This window comes from Peromyscus maniculatus, chromosome 20, assembly GCF_049852395.1.
Source record: "Peromyscus maniculatus bairdii isolate BWxNUB_F1_BW_parent chromosome 20, HU_Pman_BW_mat_3.1, whole genome shotgun sequence".
NCBI classification, from domain to species: Eukaryota; Metazoa; Chordata; class Mammalia; order Rodentia; family Cricetidae; genus Peromyscus; species Peromyscus maniculatus.
Window position 1 is genome coordinate 65316569 of NC_134871.1, and position 27406 is coordinate 65343974.

The window sequence follows — 27406 nt, forward strand, 5'->3', positions numbered from 1 at the left end:
TTTTTTTTGCCTATTCTGGATGTAGAATGTGACCATAACATTGTTTTAATAAGGGCCTATTGTGTCCGTTTATTTTCAGGCTGCACACCCACCCCTCACATGTGGGCAGGGAGCAGTTTGTAATTCTGGCTGTTTGGTATCACCTTTGTTAAGCTGCCCGTGTATCACATTGCCATCGGATGGAATAAGACTATTCAGAGAAAGAAAATTTTGATGGTCTCTAATGTCTGTCAACATTTTGGTTTTGAAGTAAAATAAAGACTGTTTAGCAGTCCCTATAGTAAGGGCACCAATAATCGGGATGGATCCTGGCCTTCTACATGGAAATATTCTGCTTTCAGCTGTGGGAGGTCTGACCCCTGTGGATGTCCTGCCCTGCATATCATGAGATATAAGAGCCTAACAGTAGCTTTGTGACCTTGCCTGCTCCCAAAGCTTTCTAGGCTGATTTCACTGTTGGAATCCAACTATGAGATATAGAAGTTGAGGCCACAGAATTAAAAGATTATTTTCTTGCTTGTTTTAAAATTTTCTTCTTATTTGTTTTTTGAGTCCATTTCCCTCTATAGCCAAAGTTGGTCCTGGACTCCCAATTCTTTCCCTTCAGCCTATTGCATGCTGGAATTGTAGGCATACATCATCAGTCCTGGCATAAATTTACATTTTACTTAGCTTGTTACTCACATAATATCGGAATATTTCCCTATAGCAGATAGAAGGTGCATCTTTTGAGAAGGACATCACATCTGAGGAAAATAAATGTAGTTTTAATGATTTTCCTCATCATGTAGCTCCCTACTAGGTTTTCTCATTTGAAATCAACAGGAGGCCAAACTTTGATTTTCTATCTCCCCTCAAGCCCTAGCCATTAATCCCATTGTAGGCAGAGAAAATAAAATTCAGAAATCCTAAACATACAAAATTATTCCTTGTTGGAAATAATTTGAGAGTGGCATGCTGATGCCATTAATAACAGTGATGTAAAATTAGAGTTCAAGGAAGAGGCACAAAAGATTAAAAATTCTGAGTATTAACCTTATATCTACACAAGTTAGAAGGTACAAGATATCATTAAGAACCTCGATTTAAATGAATAACCTTGTTCAACAAGGACTTAAGGTCTCAATGCAGGACGATATATAATTACAGTGCTTTGCCCAAGTTATATAAACATGTTAAGTTACTTTGAGCCAGTTATTACTCTTGTCCTGGGTAATTGCCAATATCCTAGCTCCCAGTCAGTGAACCGTGGGATTTGGATTAGATTATGTATCCGAGAGTCCTCCCAGCTTGCTGATTTCATAACTGTATGTTGATAACGCCTGTAAAGAGGCTGGGGAGTTTTGATTTATGCTTTGGGTTTGCAAAAGCTCTTCCAAAAGGTTCTGCAATCTATGAAGGAGAGTCTTGATGGATGGGTGCTGGATAGAAAGAAAGAAGGCAATAACAAAAAACCGTTGAGCTATATAATTTGAAGGGCCTGGGAGGGGAGGGTTACTTATTGGGCACCTGAATCTGTACTACAGTTGTGTATACCTCCTGCAGGTGGCCACGAAGTTTTGGAGAGAGGAGGATGGAGATGCTGTTGGCCATTATTGCCAGGGGAGGCAGTGTCGTTATGCCTCTGTATCTACAGCGCCCCCATTCTTGAATTCGGCCAACTGCCTATCCAAATATTGGGGAAGAGCTGTGGCACAGATAGGAGACATCGCCATCATTATTCATAAACAACACAGCTCCACAGCTGTTTGCATAGCATTTGCTTTGCATTGGCTGTCGGTGGTCTCCAGATGATGTACAGTGGAGAGGAGGCTTAATAGGTCCCATGTAAACACTACGTGATTTCATATCAGAGCTTGAGCATCCATGGTAGGGGTATCTCTTGCGGTTGCTAGGTGATGTCTGACTGCTCAGATCCATGTCTTTGGCCCTGTGATGACCGTCTTTCTTGTGCTCTCAAAGACCAGAGACTAGGTTAGGAATCAAGAGAAATTGCGTGTTTTTACTATGTTCCCCCACAAAATGATCTCTGGGGAAACTTGGTGGAGGTGGGTTTACTGTGGCCTTATTTGTACATGTTATTGCAGTGTACCGAGAACTGTGGAGACCGCTAAGGAAAGAAGGGCCGTCAACCTGTGTTGGCAGATGCATACCCAGTTGTATCTCTCCCTTCGCTAGCCTTTGAATAATGGCCTTTCGTAGTTCACTAAGAGCACACTCGGGCCTTGCATTTTAATTATGGTATACACTAAAATAGGGAAGTCTATGAACAGCTGATTATTAGACTTGAGGACGCAGACCTGCCTGAGTTGGTTTTTGTTTCATGGAATGCCTATAAGATGGATAATTATATTAGTAGTCATGGTGATAATTATAAGACTATTTATCAATAAACCAGTTCTTAACAGCATGGACTGTGTGCTGGGTTCTTTTCCGAGTACGCTTCTCAGTGGTTCCTCATGAGGATCTTGGTGGGTGTGCACCACTGTCATCTCCTTTCTGTGGGCAAAAAAAAAAAAAAAAAAGAAAAGCTGAGTCACAGATCCAGTAACTTGCCAACATCACATAACTTACAAGGGACTGATCTGACACTTGAACATGGGACTTCTGGTTTCTGAGGCCATGATGTTCACTATTTGCCACTCCATCACAGTCCTGCTTTTCCTGGAGGAAAAAGCTGTAGTGGGACCAGTCTTTCTAAGTGGAAAGGTGACCAGGGTTAAAGGTGACCGGCAGATTAAACATGTGGGATTAGAATAAAAAGAGAAGGAAGACAGGAATGGGATTACATTCATAAATTACAGGAACAGGTACTCATAAAATTGAGAATTCTCTAATAAGTAGACATCTTGACAATTTGAACATGTTAAAATGTTCAAATTGTCAAGATGGGCTGGGTGGGACTGGGCAGTTTGCTGAAGGTTTTGTCGGTACTAACAAGTGCTTGCTAGAACTATTGGGAAAAAAATATGTATGTGTGTATGTGTGTGTGTGTGTGTGTGTGTGTGTGTGTGTGTGTGTGTGTGTGTGTATATACATACATACATATATATACATATATGTATATATATGCCATTTTTTAAATTACATTTATTTATTTACTTTCTCTTTTTTCCCTTTTTCTTCTCTCTCTCTCTCTCTCTCTCTCTCTCTCTCTCTCTCTCTCTCTCTCTCTCTCTCTCTGTCATGGATACATGCTTGCCACAGCACACACATGTGGAGGTCAGAGGACAACCTTGAGTGGGGAGTAGGTTCTCTCTTTCCACCCTGTGGGTCCTGGGGGAGCAAATTCAGGCAATCAGACATGGTGGCAAGACTTTCTACTCACTGAGCATCTAACAGTCCAGCCCCCGCCCCCCAGCCCGGTTTTTATCCCTTTTTTTTTTTTTTTTTTGGTTTTTCAAGACAGGGTTTCTCTGTGTAGCTTTGTGCCTTTCCTGGATCTGGCTCTGTAGTCCAGGCTGGCCTCAAACTCACAAAGATCCGCCTGCCTCTGCCTCCCAAGTGCTGAGATTAAAGGAATGTGCCACCACCGCCCGGCTATTTATTCCCATATTTTAAGTTTGATTTTTAGACTATAATGTAAGTATATTATCATTCTGGTATTTTTTTTTTTGTTTGTCATTTGTTTATTTACTCTCTGAGACAGAGTCCCTAGAGCTGGGACTTCAGGCTGGCCTTGAATTTGCTCTAGCTAAGGCTGGGCACGAGCTCCTGGTCTCTCCTGCTTCCTCCTCCTGAGTGCTAGGATTACAGGTGTTCCAGATGATTTTGCTTTTTATCAAATGCTTGCCACACTTTGGTAGAGAATGTAGTATTTAACCTTTTCACTGGAAGACCTATGATTAAACGAGTTGTAAAAAATTCCCCAAGTTACAAATGAAAACCTAAGGCCTACCGATTAGTTAATAATGAGCTAGAAACCTGAATTATGCACAGTGCATTCGGGTGCCTGAAAGGGAAGTTTCCTGGCTCAGATGTTTTATTATGTGTTTTCCTCTGAATGGCAAGTCATGAAACAATCATGTTTTTAAAATAACTGTTCAAGATTTGACTTAACGTTTTACTTCTCTGTTTTATAATTGAGAATAAGCTAGTTTTTACTTAAAATTTCCCCATATAATAAGTACCTCTTTCTTATAGTAGTGAATGCTATCAAATCAAGCCATCAGTTTTACATTTTAACATGTTCAAATTGTCAAGATGTCTACTTATTAGAGAATTCTCAATTTTATGAGTACCTGTTCCTGTAATTTATGAATGTAATCCCATTCCCGCCTTCCTTCTCTTTTTTATTCTAATCCCACATGTTTAATCTGCCGGTCACCTTTAACCCTGGTCACCTTTCCACTTAGAAAGACTGGTCCCACTACAGCTTTGTCCTCCAGGAAAAGCAGGACTGTGATGGAGGAGGTTGCCGTGGATGCTGCTACACCGCTCCATGAGTGTGGTCTGTAGGCGTTACCTTGGAATCGCAGGCTTCTTCGTTTAGGAAGAGCCATCCCAGACAGAACAGCAAAACCAGTCAGGTGGTGTGCCTTCCTGCAAACCCAGCCCTGGAAGACCGAGGCAGCAGAATCATTGAGTTTGAGGCTAGTCTGGGTTGTATAGTGAGACCCCCATCTCAAAAACACAACATGAAAACAAAAGCATAGAGAAATAAATCCCAAACTGAGCATCCTCACTACTAGAGACCATAATGGAGTAAGTGGCCTGGGCACAGAACAGGTGACTTAATGGCGGTGTTTGTTGAGGGCATATTGGGATTGGGATAGTGTGTCATTGCATTGTGTCATCCAGATGATTCTGTCTGTCCCTGGGTGTGTCCCCTTGACGTTATCACAGGTCTCTTTATGATCATGGTGCCGTAAAACTGATCATGTACCTGACATGTGATCGCTTGCATACACACACACTCACACACACACACACACACACACACACACACACACACACACAAGATAAAGGATCACCATGCATTGTATCTCTGGCCTCATTAACCACCACCACAGTGGTCATTTCAGATTCTAGACCACATTTACCTAAGGCATTTTGGGTAATTTATTTTCATATCTGTCTGTCTTTTGTTGTACTGGTACCTTGGATAGGCTGTGCTTTCCACTTATTTGATTGTGACTGCTGTTAATCATTATGGAATCTTATTATTACTGCCTGTATATAAATCAAGAAAGCAAATTTGATTTCCAGCATTCTAATGTGGTAAAACAAATTTGTGAATCCAGGAAGTTTCTTCTGTACATGTAAGTAACGGAGAGAAAATAAATGTGGGCACAGACGCTAGCTATTATAATCATCTTTTGACCCCAGCCACCCTTTAAATAGCCCAAGTAATGACTGTTTGATATTTATTATAAAGCATATTAAATTCCTTGATTAACTGAACCATTCATTCCTCCTTTTTTGTTTCATGTAGCAGCGAAAATAGATTGTTCTATTATCATTCTTGCTAGGAAACATAAAATTATTCATAAATGTATTTTAAACTGGAGATATATTCAGATATTACTGGGGGTACTGAGCAGAAAACAGTTCACATTTGAATGGCAGGCGCATGATTATAAATTCCCTTCCTACTGAATATTAATCACTGGCTCCATATGGCTGGTGGATAAAGCTCTGAGAGGCAGCCTAGAGATGTAAATTCCTACCCCATCATGAACTTTATGTGATTTAGTTCACTGTTTAAAATTAACTGACTGACCTCCGAATTATTTAAAAAAAAAAAAAGATTCTTTCTGGGAAGTCCAAAGGGCCAAAGATTCTCAAGAAGGGTTGTGATTCCTTTTCTCCTCTCCTTGGTCCTTCTCCTCGCTCCCTGCTCTACTGATTTAATTCAAAGTGAATTTGGGTCCCTCTGCCTCTCTCAACCATGCCTGCTCTCCAGGGGCAATGCTGTTCACACCCCTGGCATTTTAGAGTCCCTGCTCCAGGGTACGCCATGACCCCCTCCCTGTTCTCCGTCTATGGGCCCATTCCTTTGCTCCTGATTCTGGGCTTCTGGAATGCATTCGGTGATGGTGATTGACTGCTCACAATGGAGCTCATTACCACCCCTCCCTCAGCCACACCTCCCATCTGGTTTTCCCTTCCCTTTGAATGGCACCCACTGTCTACCCACAGTGTTCCATTTCCTCTTCCTCCTCCCACCCCTGCTTCCTCTTTGTGCTTTCGATGGAACACCATATCCCTTTTGCCTTCTGCCTTCCCCATGTTCTCAGCCAGGCTCCGGCTCTCTCTCCCACGTGACCACATCTTGGTTTGAGTTTCATTTTGCCGACTTGTTCCAAATGTGCCTTTCTCTGCTCCATTTCCAGATTTATCCGTCCAGAGCAGGGGTGTGAATGTGTCACCCTCCAGGATTTATATGCCGTAAGTGAGGAAACCCATGGACTGGGATGAGATTGTGTAGGAAAATGACATAAGCAAGAGTTAATTTCCCAGGATTATACGCGTGCTAATCAGGATCCCAAAGGGGCTTCGCTGAGAAAACTGGAAAACTGAATTGATTTTTTTTCCCCTGTAAAATCAATCAAGTGAGAATTTTTAAAAAAAGAAAAAAATGAGATTTTGAAATGAAAATGCTTATTGTTGAATTCAGCCTAGCTGCCTGTGAGTTGTGTGGTCTTGGACAGCACCCTCATCCATAATTGTCTTTCAAAGGGATTATGACTAATAGTAGTGATTAAATGATTTCATATATAGCACAGGGTCTGGTATATAGTAAACAGATTAGTAAAATGGAAACAACTAGTCATGTGCACAGGCATATATGTTTATAAAGTACGTAAAGATGGAAGACCGCGATAGTGCTTATCTGTATACAGTGAGGTCGTGATTGTTTATTTATACTTACCATTTTCTGTAACAATTATTTGTTACTTTACCGAGTAAAAACAAGAAACAGGAAAACAATATCTCCCAGAGGAGAAAGCCACGTTCCCGCATGTTTCATCCCAGGCTCCTCTTGCCTTATTCCTCTTCAGCCTCTGACCTTCTGCCTGACTTTGTGGTCACCATGACTTTTGAAATACTGTGTTGTTGTAGCCCGTTTTCAGGTTCCTAGTGGCTTTACCCAGCAGGTCTGCATGGAGAGGGTGCTTGGACCACGGGCCTGAGTGCAGGTGTCTGAGATGATCTGCACTTGGCTGTGCTGGGGGGAGGAGGTCTTTTGCTCCACCCCTTGGCATTCCCTTATATATACCCTAGGGCAGAGACAGTCGGGCCTGATGGATTAGGATCCAGGCCCTCTCGAGGCTATCCTGTATTTTCTATCTGTCTCTCTCTCTCCTCTATCCTTCTAATATTTCCTGCTGCTCCTATTCACGAGTACTCTGGGGGAAAAGCGGGGGTGGTGGGTAGCCCCTCCACACTGTGTCCTTTGTCCACCCCGGTTCCTGCCTGCCCTTGCTGTACGTTCCTTTTGCCTAGGTTGTTGCCACTGCCCTGTAAGATTCCTCTTGACATCACTCCTCCCGTCAGGTTGAGCATTAGGACAGCTGTGTTAAAAGTGTCTGATTTGTATCTCTTTACCCCAGTGGAGTGCTTTCCTCCAGTGTGGGGACTTCACTAGAAGCTGGAAATAAAACAGGATTTAGTTGCGGACGGTGCCCTCCGTGTTGCTGACGGCCCTAACGGGAGGAGAGGGCATGCGACGCCATGAGGGCAGTCAATGTTATAAGATCTCTGGCGCAGCGCCGCCAGAGAGAGAGAAGGAAACAGTGGCCCTTGGGGAAACATTTGGGGTGGTGTGTTTCGTATTTCTATTCAAGAGATGATATTTAAAGTACTGACCAGCCGTGTCCCCGATTTGGTAACCCAGAGCCAGCGAGGTGTTCCCAGGAGGAATTTTGCATGGAACGAAGGCGGGTCATGGGAGAATGGGCTGGACTTCAGAATGGCGAGGGCTGAGCTGGAGGTGGGTTCTTCTTGGTGCTCGGCATGTGGCGGAGTCTCAGAAATGTTCCGGCTGCATAGTATTCCTCCTTCTGGTGTCTGTAGTGGGCTTAGGAGTTTGAGGATTCCCACAGGTTCTATACAATACTGTCTGTGTGTGTCTGCATTTGAGGATTTTCCTAGGGGAAAGGTTTTTTTGGATTTTACCAGATTCTGTTAATGGATCATGTGTGAAATACCAAGAACCATTGTTTAGGAAAAACAAAAACAAGTGTATGTGTGTGCAAAGGTGCGTGCATGTGCGACACACACACACACACACACACACACACACACACACCCTCTAGAAATGAGTGACAGAGGGACACAGCAGAGGATTGGTTGGAGGATGCATTGGCTCCAGCTGAGGTTGGCAGGGGTGCCCTTGACGCCCACTGGGCAGGCCCTCACCTGCTAGAACCCCACAGGGACTGGCCACAGCCCTGCTCCCGATGCTGGCTCTGGACCCTTTTCCAGTTCCTTCAAACAGGCTAGCTTCTGCCTCTTCATTTGCTCCAAGTAAGCGGTGGCAGTGTTCTTTCCCAACGGCTCTCTGGGGCAGGAAACATGGGGTTGAAGGACCGGAGAGAGAATGGAAGTGCCCCTGTTTTATTCTGAGGTGACCGTGTGAAGAGAGCAGGCAGGCAGGCACTACAAGCAGAGTTCCGTGGCGGCCAGTTTTCCGGCATTGAAGACCGAAGCAGCATGACCCTCCGCGGAACAGAGCAGGTCTGTTTCGGTTGAACTCCCCAGCCTTTAGGATCCTGCCCAGGCAGATTCCTCACGGTGCAGACGTAATAGCCCTCTGCATACCTTTGCTCTAGACCATGATGGACCTCAGCAATGTTGTTCCCCGTTTCTCTTCCATCGGGCCAGAGTGGCTTATTGCTGATGTGACTTTGAGCTTTCCAGCCTGAAGGTAGTGAGTTCAGTCTGTGCAGTTTATTGAGCACAAAGGAAGCTCGGGACAGCTGGAGAGGCTCTGGTATTTGGCTTAGTAAGGCAAAGAGTGCTTGTAAGGGAAGGAGGCTGATCTTAGCAAAGAGAGGAACTGCCTTTCCACAGGGAGGGGTTTGGTTCCGTGTGGATCTGATGCAACTTCTGATGCTATCTGCTTGCTAAACAGCATGGGTAACTTCAAGTCCGAATGTAGAACAAAGGTCATGGAACAGACCTGGAGGGCCTTGTTGGTCCCATTGGACATCTGGACTGTCTGGGGAGTGCCATGGTCACCACTCTGAGTCAAGTTGGCTGGCACTGTGTTCAGCCCTGCTAGGGTAGCAACAGACCGTGAGGGCTCTCAGGATCCGTGATAGTTAAAGGAATGCAAGATTCCAAAACAGGATTGTCAAAAAAGGAAATGCAAGCGTCTTGATGGTTTTTCTGGTATATGAGGTCACCGACCCGTAGTGATGAATGTTTTTTCTATTATTGAGGAACAAAGAATAGGAAAATTTCCGTGAACTTTATTACAAGGTCTTCATTGGGGTCAGTTAGAAAGTATGTAGAACATTTTCCTATGCTTCTGTCTTAGTGACTGTTAATGCTAATACTTTAACATTTCACTGTTGCTTTTTTGGATTAGATGCTCCATTGAATAGGAAGTAGAAGGAAGCTTATGTTACAACCCGATCATCTGTTAAGAACAGGCTCAGAACTTTCCAGGAGGGAAGCATTATTGTCTCCATTTTTGGGGTCACTAAGACAAACGGCATTCATGATAAATGGCAGTCCTTTGTGTGGCATCTGCCTGAGTTTGTGTGACTCTAAACATCTTGCTTCTAGTTCATCTGCAACTATGGGGAATCCAGTGTTCCCTCAGACCATCTCTACATCTTGTTCTGAAGACATTCACCGTCTTCTGAGATCAGCTGTTCATGATCTGGTCACTTATGTGTTTGTCCAGAACAAACCTATCCATTGAGACTGCTCAGCCTGGCTGAGACATGCTCGGTGGTACAACAGGTCTGAAATGCTTGCTTTCAGGTGTAGAAAAGAAAAGAAAAGAAGGGAAGCATTTCCTTATAATAAAGATAAAAGTCTTAATTCACATGGCACATGTTTGGACCGTCACTGGCAAGGCAAGGACAGAAAAAGTGATAGGCAGTGTAGAGTCCATCAGGGTGGGAGCAAGGTGAATCGACTTTGATCCGGATTTAACCTGCTGATCATAAACCCTCATATCTCCCACCTCAGCTGTACCACACCCCTTTTTATTTGCAAGTGTTGAATAGGTGAGCTATTATAGAAAAATTGGAAATTATGGAAAGCTGCAAAAACCACAGTAACAAACATTCCCACCCCCTAACATTACCTCCCAAAGAGAAGCTGGACATGCTTTGACAAACTATCCTCCCGCCCCTTCCAAAGGCCATTTGTAGGTTCATGCAGTTCTCTCCTGCTTTTTCACTGAGCTTGCTCTATTAGAAATCCTTCCACTTATTTTATTTCTTTCATTGTGATAGTATGTACGTAAGTTTATCATTTTAACCATTTTCTAATTTTTATAGCACTAAGCATATTCAGTTAGGCAACCATCACCGTTACTTAGTTCTGGAACTTTTCATCATCTATATTCTACATCTGTAAAAAGCCCACTAAATAGCGGAGTAAGAGTCTGTTACATGCAATTTACTATGTCCTATTTACCTGTGAACACATAGCAGATACTTATTTTGTGCTCACTGTCGTAGTTTATGATTAAGGTAGTAAAGAAAATATGGTACCTGGGTGGCTGGCGCGATGGCTTGGCAGTCAAGGGCATTGGGTGCTCTCGAAGAGGACTTGGGTCTCGTTCCAACCACCTGCATGACAGCTCACAACTGTTAGTCTAGTTCCAAGGGATCTGCTGCCTTCTTTTGCCCCCGCTGGGCACCTGACATGCGTGTGCTGCACAAACAGATGCGTAGATAAAACATCCATAAATATAAAAATAAAAATAATGTTAAAAACATTAAAATTGTGGTGTGTGTTCTACAGGACCTTAGAATCCGGGAGGAAATGGCCAGTTTGAGTCTTCAGGGATGCCGGCACAGGGCCTGTGGGGTCATATACATGAGGGGAATTTGACTTGAAGTTTCATTTATGAGCTCACTCCTGGGTTGTCGCGAATCTCATGCATCAGTTCTTTGCTTTCATAAATAATAATAATTATGAGCTGTTTATTCATACAAATCTTTGGCCGTATTTCATATTTAGCCTTTGTTTTCTTCCTAAAGGAATTCTTGTCATTTTTTTTTCCTTTTTGTTTTTTTTCCATCAGTGTTCCACTGTGTAGCTCTGGCTGGCCTCAAAGGTGCCACCCTCCTGCCTCCGTTCCACGATCGCTGGGACTATAGGTGTCATCTTCCTGTGTCTTCCTATGATGGCATTCACTCTCCGTGTTAAAGATGTGTCTCTACTGAGCGGTGTAGACACGGGGCACGCTGCCGGGTATCTACCTCAGTCTCTTGTGCTCCCTGCCCACACCTCCTTTCAGAGTGTTCCCTGCATCTCAGCTTCTTCTTTTATCGGAAAGTTTCTGTTAACTCCGGGAAAGTAATCCAGTCCATCTCACTCAGCTCATTTGGTCAATTTGGGTTTTCAGAAGTCCTACACACTCTGGTGATACAGTAAATGCAGGGGCCTGTCCTGGATGGAAGAGAAACAGCGTTTTAGATAAAGTGTTACTCCAGGGAGCAGAGATATTACACGGGCTTCTGATATATTCATTCTGTGATGGCTGAGAGATAATGTTTAGTTGTTAAAACGGACCTCCAAACGCACGTGCATATTTGTGTTAGTGTACATATGTTTTTAAAATATACAATTAATCTTCCTTTGAAGGCCAGATTTACAGGGGAAAAGAGTGTGGATGTGTGGGTCATGGCTTGCCTGACATGTGTCAAGGCCCTCAGCTGTACCTCCAGCGTCACACGCATGGGATGTTAGCATTGCTGAGTTAGACACAGTACCGTCATCCTCGCTTCTGCAGAATGACACTAACCACAGGACCAGGGGTTGTGACAATTAGAATTAGAGAAAGGGCTTGGGATTCATTCGGTCTGAGGCTGTGAGGCCTGTGTCAAGTGTTGAACAACTGGAAAAATCCCAGGTTTAAATTCTAGACAATTTCTGGTAATTCCAATTGCAAAACATTTCACTGTGTTATCAAGCCCTTTCATTTAAGAGTGGAAAGAATGATCCCTCTTGTCAGTTTTTTTTTTTTTAAGGTTGGCAATTCCATCCGTAATTAGAAAGCATTGACGTTTTCATTATGAAAATGGCTTTCCTGAGTTTAAAGCTGGAACCATGAAATTCAGTTGTTTAAAACTCACTGGCATTAGCCCATGCAGTTACTTTTATGTAAAAGCAACTTAAAATTGATTGGGGGCATTCTGAGTCTACAATGTCAGTTTGCTCACATGTCACAAGTGGCTCTGAGAGTCAGAGCAGCCCACTGAAGAGTCTCAGCGGCGCACGGCCTCATACGCACCTTAGTTGAGTCTGCTTTTTCTCGACTTGTATTCATTAGCTAGGGCAGCCGTAAGAGCATCACAGAGCAGGCCATTAAGCAAGGGTTGTTTATTTTCAGATGTTTATTTCCTCACTGTTCTGGAAGGGCCTAGGTCAAGGTGTCAGCACTCCTGGTCTCCTGGGGTCAGTCGTGTCCCCCCTCCCCCACACACACAGCTGCCCCCTCTGTCCCCATATGATTTCCCTCAGTGCCCGCACACACACCTGTTACCTCCTGCAGACAGAATTCCTCAGTTCAGGACAGCAGTCTGACTGGATTAGGCTCCACCCTAATAGCCTCATGTTAGTTAACCTGTTTCCTTAAAGGCTGCGTCTCCAAACGGTCCCCTCCAAAGGAGCCGAGGGCTAGGACTTGGGCATGGGGATTTTGAGGAGTCCCAGTTTCCTTCACGTCTATTTAAAAATAGCATGGTTTTGTTTTCATAGGGGGAGATTAGTATAAAGAAGAACCCAAAAGATAGCGCTCTGCCACGTTGTTACTGTCTGTTATTAAGGGGGCAGGGGGACAAGTGGATGAAAAGTAAATGGAACCGCTTTGAAGGACAGTAAAGGAAAAACAGTATTCTTCTTCCCAGCCCTCGCCTCACAAGTGACTGCTGACGTTTGCACTTTTCGCTTTTTATATTGAGGCTGGATGCAGTTTTCTCCATGTGTTCATGTGTCATGGGGACTCATCCATGTGCTGGCTGGCCTGAAATGCTATGTAGCAATCCATCCTCTGTGTGTGTGTGGTTTCACTTTGGTCAGCTCTTCATGGGCATTTAGGCCATTTTCCAGGGCCACACCCACTCCTAACTACCCAAGTGGAGAGCTGTACTCCCCTTTAAAGCCTAAGATGGAAAGAACCACTTAATAAAGTGAGTAGGCCTTTGCTTTGGGTGAAAACAGTCTTTGTTCTCAGCTTCCTGTTTACTGTTGGTGAGGGCTGGGTGAACCTCTCAGACCCTTGGAAGAGGCCCACGCAAGGCAGGGAGGGGTTTTCCTTGGCTACTGAGGTCACCTCAACCCTCAGCTCTGCCCAGGAATAGGGGTCTGTCTGAGTCACTAGCAGGAGTGCCCACTTGCATTAAAGTAAGAATGGCTGTTGCCTGTGACTCCCTTCTGCCTGCCCCCAGCCTCTGCCAAAGTGGCAAGGAGCCAGCTTTCTATTGGAATGTCAGCAGCCTTAGCACTCACCAAGATCTCAGTGCAGGCCAGGATGGCCAACAGCTCCTGAGCTTAGCAGACCCTGTAAGCCAACCCATGTGGCTTGGATGCTGAGGGCGGGGCAATGCTCTGCTTGGTCCGGGGTTTCCTACCCTAGCCCCTTAGCCTCAGGCGTCACTGCCATTATTTTATAAGCTGCACCATGGTGTGGATGCTCTTTTTTTTTTTTTTTTTTTCCTGGAAATGAGGCCGTCTCTTAGAGGTGTTTCTCATTTCTGGCCCCTGGAGAGTTCATTGGCACCTGGGACTTCTGAAACACAGGCGGCCAGTGTCATATTTACCCAGCTGTGAGAGGGGCTGGAAGAGAACAGCCTTCTTCTGAAGCAGCCTTTGGCTCCCTTCACGGTCCCAAGGAGTCCCCGAGGTGGCTTGTGTCTCACTGAGGTGTTAGCGTTCCGGAGGCTCCGATTTTGCCGTGCTGTGGACTTGGGTACATGGGCTTGGGGGCGGGCAATGGGTAGTTCAGCACCAGATTGAAAGGGTTGTCTGCGGGGTTTCTAATTACTGTTTGTTTGGTTCACCAGTGCCTAATAAGTGGATTTAAGTAACCTCGGGAGTGAGGAATGCAATGCTCATGTTACAGGCAGTCACGCAAGTCAGACTCTACCCAAGGGCTGCAGAGTACACGCCATGGAGTCATTGTCAGGGAAGCATGCCATTGGATTTTAAATTTAGAACATGAGCAGTCTGGAACTTTCCTACCTGTCACGCACCGACATGAAGGACGTACACACCTGAAATCAGCTACTGTGTGCAAACCCAATGAAAACTCACCGGTGGTTTCTGGTGTTCAGTTTTCTTTTTAGTTTAACAGAATGAGGGAGTGAGAAACTTACCGGCTTCTCTTCCTTTCCTTTCCTTCTCCCGGCCACCGTTGCCGGAATAGGAAACCAAAGCACAGGTCTGGAACAGTGGGTGTCAGTACAGCTTGGGAAATTTCAGATGTCTGGGACCTGATCCCCAGCCCCAAGGTGCTGGTTTAATTGTCTGGGATGCAGTCTCCACTGGGCTTTTAAGAAGTTACCCAGGGGAATTATTATGTCCCAATGTTGAGACGCTGGGGATTTGAGCGGTCGCTTCATGAGGTAAATCTCAGCCCTGCTTACATATTGGCGGCACCTGGAGGTTTTGGAGAAACCTTGATGCCCACCCAATAAGACCACATTTCTGGAGGAAGGAACAGGGTTTCTGAAAATGCTCCCGGGCAATTCTAGTGTGCAGCAAATGTCTGGCCAACTGACTGACTAACTGACCTAACCATGTCATAATAGAAGGAAAAGCGAGATCCAGGAAATTGGAGTGGCTTGGTCAAGGCCAGACCTTTGTGGCAGAGGCAGGCCTGAAACTCAGGTCTGATGCCTCTTCTGGGCTTTCTGTTGCCCAGCTCCAGGCCTTATGTTTGTTTATTGTATTTATTGATACCTCCTCATCCTTCAGGTGATGTTCCTGACTCCAGGAGGCCTTTTCTGGCTCCTCATTCTCTCCGACCATCCGGTCTGGGTAAGATCCCCTCGGTTGTGTTTGAAGAGCACGTTTACCTAGGGATCCCCTCACTCGCGTGGTCGGTTTGGGAGCACGGCCCCTAACATTCTTGTGCACTGTGTAACTGGATGGTGTGCGTTAGGTCCTAGATACCGTCCGTTGAATTGCAGTTCTCTAACTTTTGGTTAATTCGTCCGTCCTCATGTGTTGCTAAAAATAATCGGATTCTGTATACTAGCTCTGACAGCTAAGTTTATTTCCTGTGACCTACTGCAATATGGGTCAGGATCCTGTGTGTGTGTGTGTGTGTGTGTGTGTGTGTGTAGCTGGGGGGCGGGGGGCACTGTTTGGTAAGAGAGTGTTAATGGCAATATAATGAAAACAAGATTTGGGTGACCTGGCATGTAGCTCAGGGTGCTTTGAATAGCGTGCTGATGTGATGAAAGGGAGCCTATGACCTCCTCAGCAGATGGAAAGTTATCTGATGAAAATAGTATTTCATGGAAATGTGTTTTAAATCATCTCTGTGTTCATGCTGAATATGTAACTCTGAGAGGCCACAAGCCAAATAGCTGAATTAAATTCCTTGGCTTTTGCATATGCAAGTTTTCTTAAATGATGAAAACAATGCATTTCCCTCTGTCATCCTGGGTGTTTAGCATGGTGGTTTTTCCTGGGAAGTCATTGCCTTCTTGGTGTGCCTGTGTTTCCTGGTTGTGGCTCCATGGCCTGTAGGTGGCCGTGATGCTCAGTGTGAATACGATAGATAAAATGATTGTCAACGGGTGGAAGATTCAGAGTTTAACATTCTTGGAACCAGGACTGCAAGCTGGGCAGTGTTGTGGGTAGACCCTAGGATGTTAAGATGGTGAACAGTGGCCAAAATGCATGGACCTACTTTGAAATCTGCATAAGACATTTCACAGGTTCCTTGTCCGCAGAGATTGTCACAACCCTGGGTGTGTGTAAGCAAAACTGCCACAAAGTCAGGGAAACGCTTCCAAAATACAAACCCTCCTAAAAGTGTGAGTTGAAAGGAGCAAACTGACTTGGAGATGAATGCAAACCATTTTTTTGTTCTCGTGTTTTCTGAGGCAGGTTTTCATGTTGCAGGTTGGCCTTGAATTCCTTGAATTCACCGTGTCTCAAGAATGTCTCTAAACTCCTGATTTTCCTGTCTTCATTTCCTTAGTACTAGATCACAAGTGTGGGCCATCACACCTAGTTCCAAACTGTAAAATATTTTCATATTGAGTAATTTTACTATATTGTAAAAAACGCATTTTTTTTTATCACTTTTAAAACAAAAATCTTAAGAACTACTTCTGCTGGATTTTTTTTTTTTTTTTTTTTACATTTTGGATGAGGAATTTAACAGTCCAGTAAAAGCCTATTGATGAGTAACTAACTTTTGCTATCCGAACTTCAGAGGCATGGCTGCATTTTCTAGAAATAAAAAAGAAGAGAGAAATTAATGTATTAAGCCTATAAAGTACAATGTTCCCGGCTAGGTCACACTATTGATCTTCTGTAACTGCCCTGCAATTTTTTTTTTTTTAAGATTTATTTATTTATTATGTATACAGTGTTCTGTCTGCATATATCCCTGCAAGCCAGAAGAGGGCACCAGATCTCATTACAGATGGTTGTGAGCTACCATGTGGTTGCTGGGAATTGAACTCAGGACCTTTGGAAGAACAAGTAGTGCTCTTAACCTCTGAGCCATCTCTCCAGCCCTGCCCTGCAATTTAAGACTCAGGTTTTACAAGTTCTCTCTCTCTCTCTCTCTCTCTCTCTCTCTCTCTCTCTCTCTCTCTCTCTCTCTCTCTCACACACACACACACACACACACACACACACACACACACACAGGAACAGAGCTGGAATTTAAACCCAAGTCTTTCTGATTTCAAAGTCCTATGTCTTTGGCCCAGTGTTGAGGTCTCCAAATAAGACTGCTTATTAACTGCAATCATTTGCTGTCCTGGTGGAAGGGTATGGACTTTAGCTCAGTGTTTCTCAACCTGTGGGTCCTGACCCCTTTGGAGGGTCCAATGGCCCTCTCACAGGGGTGGCCTAAGATCATCAGAAAACACAGATATTTACGTTATGATTCATAATAGCGGCAAAATTACAGTTATGAAATAGCGATGAAATCATTTTATGGTTGGGGGTCACCACAACATGAGGAGCTGCATTAAAGGGTCACAGCATCAGGGAGGTTGAGAACCACTGCGTTAGCATCCTGGGTTTTCTATCGAGAATTGTTCAGTTGATGAGATGACAGTTGTTTGGGAAGTGTGGAGAAAAGCGACATCACAATGGGAATGTGAGGAAAAACAGAATGGTGGTTCGGGAAAAAGTTCAGAGTAGAACTTGTGTACTACCAGACAGCCCTGTTTCTACTCATCACCTGGAGGGAATGAAATCAATATCTGGGTCTCCATGGCCTTTGAGGCTTTATTCATTGTGGCCCAAATATGGAAATACCTGCCTATTGATGATAAATGCATAAAGAAATTATGGGATACGTATGTGTGCGTGTATATGTGTACATATCTGTGAGTATTATTTAGCCATAAAAAGAAGGAATTGTGCCATTTGTGAAATCATACATGAGTCTTGAGGACCTTGTGTTAAGTAAAATAAGGCAAATGGAATCTGAAAAAGTCAAACTCACAGAAGCTGAGAGCTGAACAGTGGCTGTCGGGGCCTGGAGTAGGGAACATGAACAGGTGGTAACAAACAGTACCTAAGTTCAAGGTGAGTGAGTGCTAAGGACCAGGTGCACGGCTGAGTGGTGACGTGTGTGGTAATGAACCTGACTGAGGTAATTTGCACACAGTTGTGGTGGTATTGTGTGCCCCAAAATATTGTGCACCCTAATAAATTTATCTGGGGTCAGAGAACAGAAAAGCCACTAGATACAGAGGCTGGAAAATGGTGGCACTCACACTTTTAATCCTAGCATTCCAGAGGGAAAAATCCATCTGGGATCTCTGTGAGTTCAAGGCCACATTGGAAAGAGCCAGGCATGGTGACACATGCCTTAATCCCAGGGAGTGATGGTAGCAAGCAGAAAGATATATAAGACACGAGGACCAGAAACTAGAAGCATTTGACTGGTTAAGCTTTCAGGCTATTGAGAAATAGTTCAGCTGAGGCTTCCAGTCTGAGGAAACAAGATCAGCTGAGAAATTGGCCAGGTGAGGGTAGCTGTGGCTTGTTCTGTCTCTCTGACCTTCCAGTGTTCACCCCAAATAATTGGCCTCAGGTTTGTTTTTATTAACAAGACCTTCTAAGATTCCTGCTACACACAGTGTGTGTGCACAGCAAAGCACTTTATGTGAATGGGTTCACTCTTTGCCAATTACATCATCTTAAGAGGGTAGAGCTAATGACCACCTGTGGTCTAAAGTCATAGCTTTAGAAATTCATGATCTGATTCTCAGATATATTTGATTTGGAAGAAGCAGATGAGCAAAATGGTTTGTGATTTGTGCTCCATCACTGAGATCCTGGATTTGAGAATCCTGCCTCCACGGCATGCTACATGTGTGATTGTGGGCAAATCATTTAATCCCTCTGTCTTAGTTCCTGCACCAGTCAAATGAGACATTATCGTTTCATCGCGTTATTTTCTTCCCACAGGCCCTGAGTTAGAAAAATACAGTAGCCCTATAAAATGGTTCTGCCCTATGCTCACAAATCTTTCCTCTGCGGGGACATTGACTGCTTCCTGTTTGGGAAGCTTGCCTATCAGCCCTTTGTGGGTCATAGGTGGGTCACGGGTTCTTGGTTGCTTCCTGGAGACTTCTTACTAAGCTTGGCAGGATGAGACATCCTTATTCTAGCTGATCGGAGGGTCGCTATTCTGGACCCTTCGGTCATCTGAACACACTTCTAGGTGAGGAATGCCGTGACGGAGTCCCGTTCCTGCCGAGTGAGTCACGCAGGTATTTGTGTGGAGCTCAGGCTTATCTGGTGTGTCACCTTCTTAAAACGCTCTGTTTCCCTCGTTCTGGGATGCTACTGCATTAGGATTCTGCTCACAGGCCACTTCCGTCTTGGCTCTGCTTCCCAGTTTGTCTTCCCAGCTCCTGTGTCCATTCCTTGTCCTTTGTTAGCACTTCCTTCATTGTAGAATGTCCGAACGTTGACCTTTTCCCCCCACTGGTGTGGTTTGAGCCTCCTTTCTCCACACACTCTTCTGTACCCCAAGTCTTCAGTTACAACACTTTTAACTATTTTGAGTTTCAAACTCTCCATCCACCTGCTTCTCCAGGGATGAAGTCAAGATCTGCTTCATGTTTCACCTACTCCATCCTGCCTCTTCCTCTAGTGCTTTCCCTGTCTATGGGTGGTAGGTGTTACCCTCTCCCTATTTCCAGAGTGGAAATGTTATCTACATGTACTGGGAACCTGTGTCCCGCCCCCCTGCGGTCCAAACAAATGTCTCCCACCCATGGTCCCACAGCCACTCAGACCCAAGCAAACACACAGAGGCTTATATTATTTACAAACTGCATGGTCTATGGCAGGCCTCTTGCTAGCTAGCTCTTATATTTTAAGTTAACCCATTTCTATTAATCTATGTTTTGCCACATGTTCTGTGGCTTTATCCATCTGCTGGCATCTTGTTCCTTTGGCGACAGCTGGACTCTCGACTCTCCAGACTCTGCCCTTCTCTTTCCTGTCTCTCTCCTTGAATTTCCTGCCTACCTCTAAGCTGTCTTGCCATAGGCCAAAACAGCTTTATTTATTAGCCAATGGGAGCAACACATCTTCATGGCGTGCAGAAAGCTATCCCGCAGCAGACACCAGCCTGGGTTTCTCTATTGCTGTCTTCATTCCCTCCAGGACTTGAGTTCTCCTTTCAAAGTGATCTTGAGTTTGTCTTCTCTGTCTCCATTCTTGTCAGCCTGGTCTCCGGCCCTCAACAGTGTCTACTGACTGGTGTGTGACTCCACCTTCTGCATCAGAGAGCTCTGTGAGGCTGTGGTGCCCTGCTGTTGCTTGGCCCTGTGTGTTTCTTTGGGTTCCATCTGGATTCTTCCTCTACCTCAGTTTGGTGCTGAGCCCCTCATCTCTGCCTTCCTTTGGGGGTCACATTGGCTGGGTATCATGAGATGTCTGACGTGAGGATGCACTCCTTTGTTTTCTTTTAGTCTTGGTAGTTGACACCAAGGCTGTCTTACGCACACCAAAACATTTTCTGCTACTACCACACCCTCAGTCTTCCCTCTTCCCCCAGAGCTTTCCTTTTGCATAGTCAACTTCTGTCCCATCCTTTCAGCTCTCAGATGTCATTTCTCAGGGACTCTTCTCTCACCACTGCCCCAGATAGTTGCCTGTGGTATTATCTGTCACAGCAACCTGTTTGTTTCCTCCTTATCACTAAACGGTGTGAGTTGCTTTGGAAGTACTTACACTGGGCTTTGATTGCAGAATTAAAGCTCCCCCAAAAGAACATTTTATGATTTGTGCATTGATACATTTTTGCATCTACATATACAGGTGATGAGTATTATGGGATGTTTGACAAGAACATGGACAAGTTTTTTTTTTTTTCTTTTTAGTCTCAGTCACTGACCCTGGAGTATATGTCTGTTAGTCTGTGTGTCTATCTCTTTCTTTTTGTAAAAACCAAGTCGTTTGTTTGATTATTAGTGTGTGTGTGTGTGTGTGTGCGCCTACATGAGTTTATATACCATGTGTATGTAGGAACCCATGGAGGCCAGAAGAGGGCATCAGATTTCCCTGGAACTGGAATTGGAGGCATTGTGAGCCTCTAATTAATTAGAGGTATTGTGAGCTGCCATGTAGGTGCTAGGAACTGTAACTGGGTCCTCTGCAAGAGCAGCAAATACTCTTAACTGCTGATCCTCCTTTTTGGTTTCTCTCTCCCTTTTAAGGAGAGAAACAAACAAAAAAAAAAGAAAGAAAGAGATTTACAGAGTTAGCTTTATGCTTGCATAATTAGTGAATTAAGTCATTCTTAAGATTTGTTGTGAAAGTGGCACTATCTCCTATTCGCTGTTCCCTAGAGACCAGTGTTTTCAACTTGGGCTGATTCTTAGAGTCATCTCCCTGCAGTATATTTCTAATCGACATCCTGAAATTGTAACTTACCTGTTTTTCAGTTTTAGGCATTGCCCTCTGGAGCCAGTACTTAGTTTGTTTCATATCTCCTTGCCCCTTGTTTCTCTGTTCTCATTTTGCCAATTGTAATCATATTGTAATTGTCCTGTGATTTGGATGAGATCAATATTCAGTGTTTACTTTATTGCAGCTGTGGAATCTTCACCACAGATGAGCCGTTTAATATAGTTTAGTTTATGTTTTTCTCTCAAGATTAGATTACATGTTCTATATTGACTTTTTTATCCTTAATTTTTGATATAGTTATGAATAATTCAACCTCAAATTCTTTACCACTTGTAAATCTCTGTTCAGTGTACCCAGCCACATGGGGAGTCTGTCGGGGTCATTTTTGGAGGAAGAGCCCCCAAAACCTTCTGTTCCTCTCAGTGGAGAACGGTCTCTGCTTAGCATGATCCTGCCAACTTTTTTAGGATCTATCTTGTACAAGGGCCTGCTATGTGTTGTCTTTGTGGTTGGCTTAGTATCTCATGAACACATTTCCAGTGCCTCACAGAGGAAGGCAGGGATTCCAGAGATGGGAGGCATACATCTGAAAATGCCTTCCTGGGTCTTAAGTGATGGCTTAGCCAAGTGTGTTCCTTCAGGGTGGAAACCATCAGCTTTCAGAATTTTGACACCTCCTGCATTCCAAGGTGTTTTTTGAGCTATTTCTTGGAAAGCTGCGCACATCAGATTCCGACTTTGAAGCTTTTGTGTGAAAACCTTCCCTCTGGAATTTTGTGGGCTTTTCTTTTTGAATCCTGATTTAGGATATTTTGTTAATATGTGGGGAATCAGCAGATCCTTTCATTCTGGTAAGCTCTCCCCTCTTCTTCCTTCCTTTTCTTTGTTTTTAAAATATGTTGTCCTCATACTCACTATGTAGAGCAGTGGTTCTCAACCTTCCTAACACTGCGACCCTTTAATATGAAAGACCCTAACCCTTCAGGCTTACACCCCAAGCCCCAGGAAATGAGAAACTAAAAATCTAGTTCCAAGGGCAAGCTGACTCAATCATTATTCAACCACCCCTGTAACAATGTAACAATGTAAAAAGATTTCTGTTAAGAGATGTGCTCAGCTGTGACTGGGATAGTGGCAAGTATTCCAGGAAGGACCACTGTGACCTTTGTGTAAACTCCACTCCCGCCCTGATACCCCCCTTGAGGTTTTGGAAAGAATGTACATGTGGACGTGACTGTACCCACTCTGTGATCAGACCATGATCTTGTGAAACGAAGTTGTATGGGAATTGTAATCTTATGGCTTTTATGGGTTTTTCCTTTAAAAGCCCCCATGTGTCTATAGTAAGATGCGACTCTTGCTCTCTGGAGCTGAGTTAGCCCGACTGTACAGCCACATTAATAAACACCTCTTGCTGTTGCATCAACTGGATCAGAGTCTGGGTTCTTGGGGTGCCCACTCGAGACCCTGAACTCTGGGGTCTAACAAATACAGTTCTTCATGTTGTGGTGACCCCCAGTCATAAAATTATTTTGGTTACTACATCATAACTATAATTTTGCTACTGTTATGAATCATAATGTAAATATCTGATATGCAGGATGTCCTTTATGCAACCCCAAAGGGGTCATGACCCATAGGTTGAGAACCACTGATGTAGACCATATTGGCCTTGAACTCTCAGAGATCTGTCTGCCTTCCAAGTGCTGGGATTAAAGGTGTGCACCACCACACCTTTTTTTTAAGGGAGAAAGTTTAGTTCTAGGAGCAAAATCGCCTTTAATTCTAGAAAAAAGAAGTGCTATATGCCTGGATTTTTTTTCTTCTTTTCTAGTTTCTCTGGTCATGAATACTTCTGTCATCTGATAGTGGCTCCCACACTTTGCACAATTCCTCTTTGGTCTCTTGGTCAGCTTAATGAACATTGCCTGAATTGGATCTCTCAAACCCATAAATTTTTATTTCTGCTACAATTTGAGGTTCCATAGTTGTTTTTTGTTTTGTTTTGTTGTTTTTTTTGGTTTTTTTTGGTCCTCCAAATGCTTCTCTTTTTGTGTCCCTTTTTGGTAATGTCTTTTGTTATCTCATGAGTGTATTTGTCTCAGATGATCAGTCTGAAGATGAATTAGTGTCTTCTCACGTCCCGGTCATTCCCTCCCCACACATTCCCACGCACTGTTATCTAGGGAATTTTGCTGATTCCTTCTGCCATTCCTGGCCTCCTCCACAGTGACTTGCTGGACTGTTTGTTTTTAGGAAACCTTGGTATTGGTATTTTTAGGTCTTTATGATTCTTGACTCCAGCTATTTATGAAATACTTCAAGCAGAATATAGATTTTACAATTGTTTTCCTCCTTTAAAAAGAGAACAAGAAAGGGGGAGGTGGAGGTGGGCTGCGGACAGGGCTCGGGGCACTTGCGCGGGGCTCTGTGTTCAGTCCCTAGCTCTGATCTCCCCACAAGGATGTTAGTTTTCTGTGAGAAAATAGAACCGGTGGGAGAGCCGGGTAGAAGTCTTGGAGTCTCCACACTGACAGTCAGCTTTTGTGGGAACTCGTTTGTGTGTGGCTCTCCATTCTGAGTTGGACTTCGAACCAGTCCATGGATCCTTCCTGTGCTGTCCCATCCCCCACCACCATCACCACTACCATGGAAGATGGGGGCAGGGGAGGGAGGAGAGAGAGAGAGACAGAGACAGAGAGAGACAGAGAGAGAGAGAGAGAGACAGAGACAGAGACAGAGAGAGACAGAGACAGAGACAGAGAGAGTGAGTTAACTGATTTTTAGTGGAATTTAACTCACCCATCCTGCCCCACCTTTGCGTTCTCTTCTAGAAGAACCTGTATGGTTGAAATGAAGTTGCCTCTGGCCTTTTAGGATGGAGCTTCTCCATGGCTAAGCCAGTTGCTACTTGCCTGTGTGTTGTCTGTCTCTCAAGCACATGTCCCCGTGTCCTCTGCCCTTGTTGGTTTATGTCCTGGTAGGTCAGGGCTCTCACCACAGAAGTCTCACTGATACATGCTGTGATTGCTGTTTATCAGGCCTATAATCACCACATGTTTCTGTGCAGGCGCTGGCTCTCCGGTTCGTGGATTTTTGCTTCTGTCGAGGTAGGAGGACAGAGAAAGGAGGAGACTTTGATCTGTTCCTAGATTAGCCACAACACCATAACCATGCACACCCTCTCCCGGCCTCTCGTCCTGTCCTCAAGACCAAGGACTTGAAGCAGATGGTTTCGAGCCTCCTTTTCCTCGCAGGTTCATTTTGTTTGAGAAATTAAGAAGACGTGTCACTGAAATTAGCATAGGGAGTGGAGTTACTACAGAAGAAATGTGAAATTTAAGTTTCACTTGTATTAGTCAATTCCCCAATTCCAAACACCCTTAAAGTCCTAACTAAAATGGCAACTCATGTTTCAGGAACAAGAAACTTGTAAAAGGTTAAAAACTCTGAAGTATTTTTCCCCGTGGGCATTTTTGGTTGATGGCCATTCAGCACCAAAGTACACTGGATTCATGTTCTCAGTAGTGAGGTGATGTTCATTTCAATCAGGAAAATAGGAAAGCTATTAGTAAAGAGGTGTTTTTCCCTCTTTGCCCCCTGGGAGGGAAGGCCTTCTGGTAGCACCTGCCAGGAACTCTGTCCTTCCTATTAGAGCTCTGTGTGTGGAGATAATAGTTCTAGCTGTCTATTATTTTCTCTGAGTTGCTTTTCTCAGCTGGGACGGAAGACGGTGGGCATTGCCTGTCACTGTGGTTTTGACTGGAGAGTTTGATCATTGTGACCACAGCACACTCCACTGTGGTCAGTACAGTGACTAAGGAGAAAACGGGATTGTGACGTCCTTGACCCTGTGGCCTAAGGACTGGGGATGGCGTCCCTTGGGCGGAACCCCGTAGGCTGATCGACCACTACCCCAGCTGCAAGCCGAGAGTCTCCTTGGCAGGGTGTACGGATTATATTCTGATAGTTCAGCAGGTGGTTATTTACTTGATTCTTTCACTGACATTTGGGAGCCATTATTTTAGGGACAGGAGGCCAGAAAACCAACTCAGACTTTCAAGTATTTGCAGAAAACGGGGGGGGGGGGGGGGGGGGGGACGACGGGGGACACAGAAGCCAGGACCCCTGGTCACCTCTCCTGTCAATCATAGGAACTGTTTGAGACTCGGCCTTCTTCAGTCAACACCCATGTTTCTCCTTCACAGTAGATCTTCTTGTTCAGAGAGAATGGGAACTTTTGAGGGGCACAGCCTCAGCTTATGTCTCCTGCCCGCCAAAGCACCCGTGCAGATACTACATATGTTATATATTACTTGAATAGTTGTGATTGCATTTTATATTTCTATGATGCAATGCAGTATAAGTGTATATGATTCTACTGTCGTTTCTCACTTTTTCTTGTATGAACGTGTGGGGTTGTGCACATGAGTAGTGTGTGTGTATTTGTTCATGTGGTTATGTGCATATGTCCATGTGGGTGTGCGTGCTTGTGGAGGCCGGAGGTTGAGGGCATTTCTCTATCTCTCCACCCTATTTTTTTTTTCTTTTAAGACAAGGTCTGTCACTGAACCTGGAGCTCACTGATAAGCTAGGCCAGCTAATGAATTCTAGGGATCTGCCTCTCGGTCCCCCTTCCCACCCCCCACCCCCAGCATGAGGGTTACAGATATCCCACATGTGCCTGGCCTCGTACGTGGGTGCTGGGGATCTGAACTCAGGTCCTTGTGCTCGAAAGGCCGCTGGTTTGCTGACTAAGCCATCTCCCAGCTCCCCACGCCTGTTTTCAATGCTCATGTCTTCACCTAGCGATGGCTGTTTTCTTCAATGACCACCTCCTGTTTTTCTTTCATCTTTTTCTCTCAATAAATTTGTACATGGGAGACTATATCATATGGATGCATAAATTTCATCTGCGAAATAAACCACAGGAAAGACATAAAATATGCTTTCTTTAACTTTATGGTCACGTAGGTTCTGCTTTATGCCATTGATTCTTTATCAAAGATTTCTTAGAGTCAATATATAAAGACCTTGGCTAGGCCCTGAGGGTCTGTAGCAGAATAGATAGATATAACTCCTTTTCTCAAGATGCTTGTAATCTCACATTAATTTTCTTTAAACTTTTAATTGGCATAGCAATTGTACATACTTACGGAAAACAGTGTGACACACACACAAATACCATATGAGAATACCTGGTATGTATTTGTTTATGTTGGGAACACTCAGAATTCTTTCTACTAGCTATTTGAAGTGTACAATTGATTGATGGTATCTGTTGTTTCTGCACTGTGCTATGGAACATTAGAAGGCTTTATCTGACCGTACCCCTGTGCCTACTAACTGCCCTTACCATTTTTTTTTTCTTTTTTTGGTTTTTCGAGACAGGGTTTCTCTGTGTAGTTTTGGTGCCTGTCCTGTCCTCTGTAGACCAGGCTAGCCTTGAACTCACAGAGATTTGCCTGGCTCTGGGATTAAAGGCGTGTACCATCGCCACCCAGCCCTGCCCTCACTATTACACATTTTCAAGATTCTAGAAACCACAATTCTGCTCTATTTCCACGAGCCCAGCATTTTTGCTTCTGCGTAGAAGTCAAAAAGGTGCAGTGTGTTGTTGGGAAATATTATTTTAAGGTGTGTTACTTTTGTTTATGTTACATTTGTTGAACTCTATGAAGCTGGGTTACTGTGCCTGTGTGAAACACCTGATGGTCTAATAAAGAGCTGAACGGCCAATAGCAAGGCAGGAGAAAGGATAAGTGGGGCTGGCAGGCAGAGAGAATATATAGAAAGAGAAATCTGGGAGGAAGAAGTACCCAGAGAAGGAGGAAGACATCAGGGGCCAGACACCAGCTACACAGCAAGCCACAGAGTAAGAAATAATGAAAGGTGTACAGAAATAGAAAAAGGTAAAAACCCAAAGGCAAAAGGTAGAAAGGGATAATTTTAAGTTAAGTAAATCTGGTTAGCAACAAGCCAAGCTAAGGCCAGACATTCATAATTAAGAATAAGCCTCGGGGGCTGGAGAGATGGCTCAGTGGTTAAGAGCATTGACTTCTCTTCCAGAGGACCCAGGTTCAAACCCCAGCACCCACATGGTAACTCATACCTGTCTGTAACTCCAAGATCTGACACCCTC

At 44.3% G+C, this 27406-nt stretch overlaps 1 protein-coding gene across 2 annotated transcripts in view; it reads left to right on the forward strand.

Moving 5' to 3' along the window:
- Positions 1–27406, forward strand: part of Ano6 (anoctamin 6) — a 199320-nt gene that overhangs the window by 36033 nt on the left and 135881 nt on the right. The window contains exon 2 of one of the 2 annotated variants that reach the window (XM_006974328.4): positions 15112–15174. The exons of the other annotated variant lie outside the window; for it this stretch is intronic. Coding sequence (XP_006974390.1) covers positions 15112–15174 — 63 coding nt within the window. The remainder of the gene's footprint in view (positions 1–15111; positions 15175–27406) is intronic. 2 annotated transcript variants of the gene reach the window in all.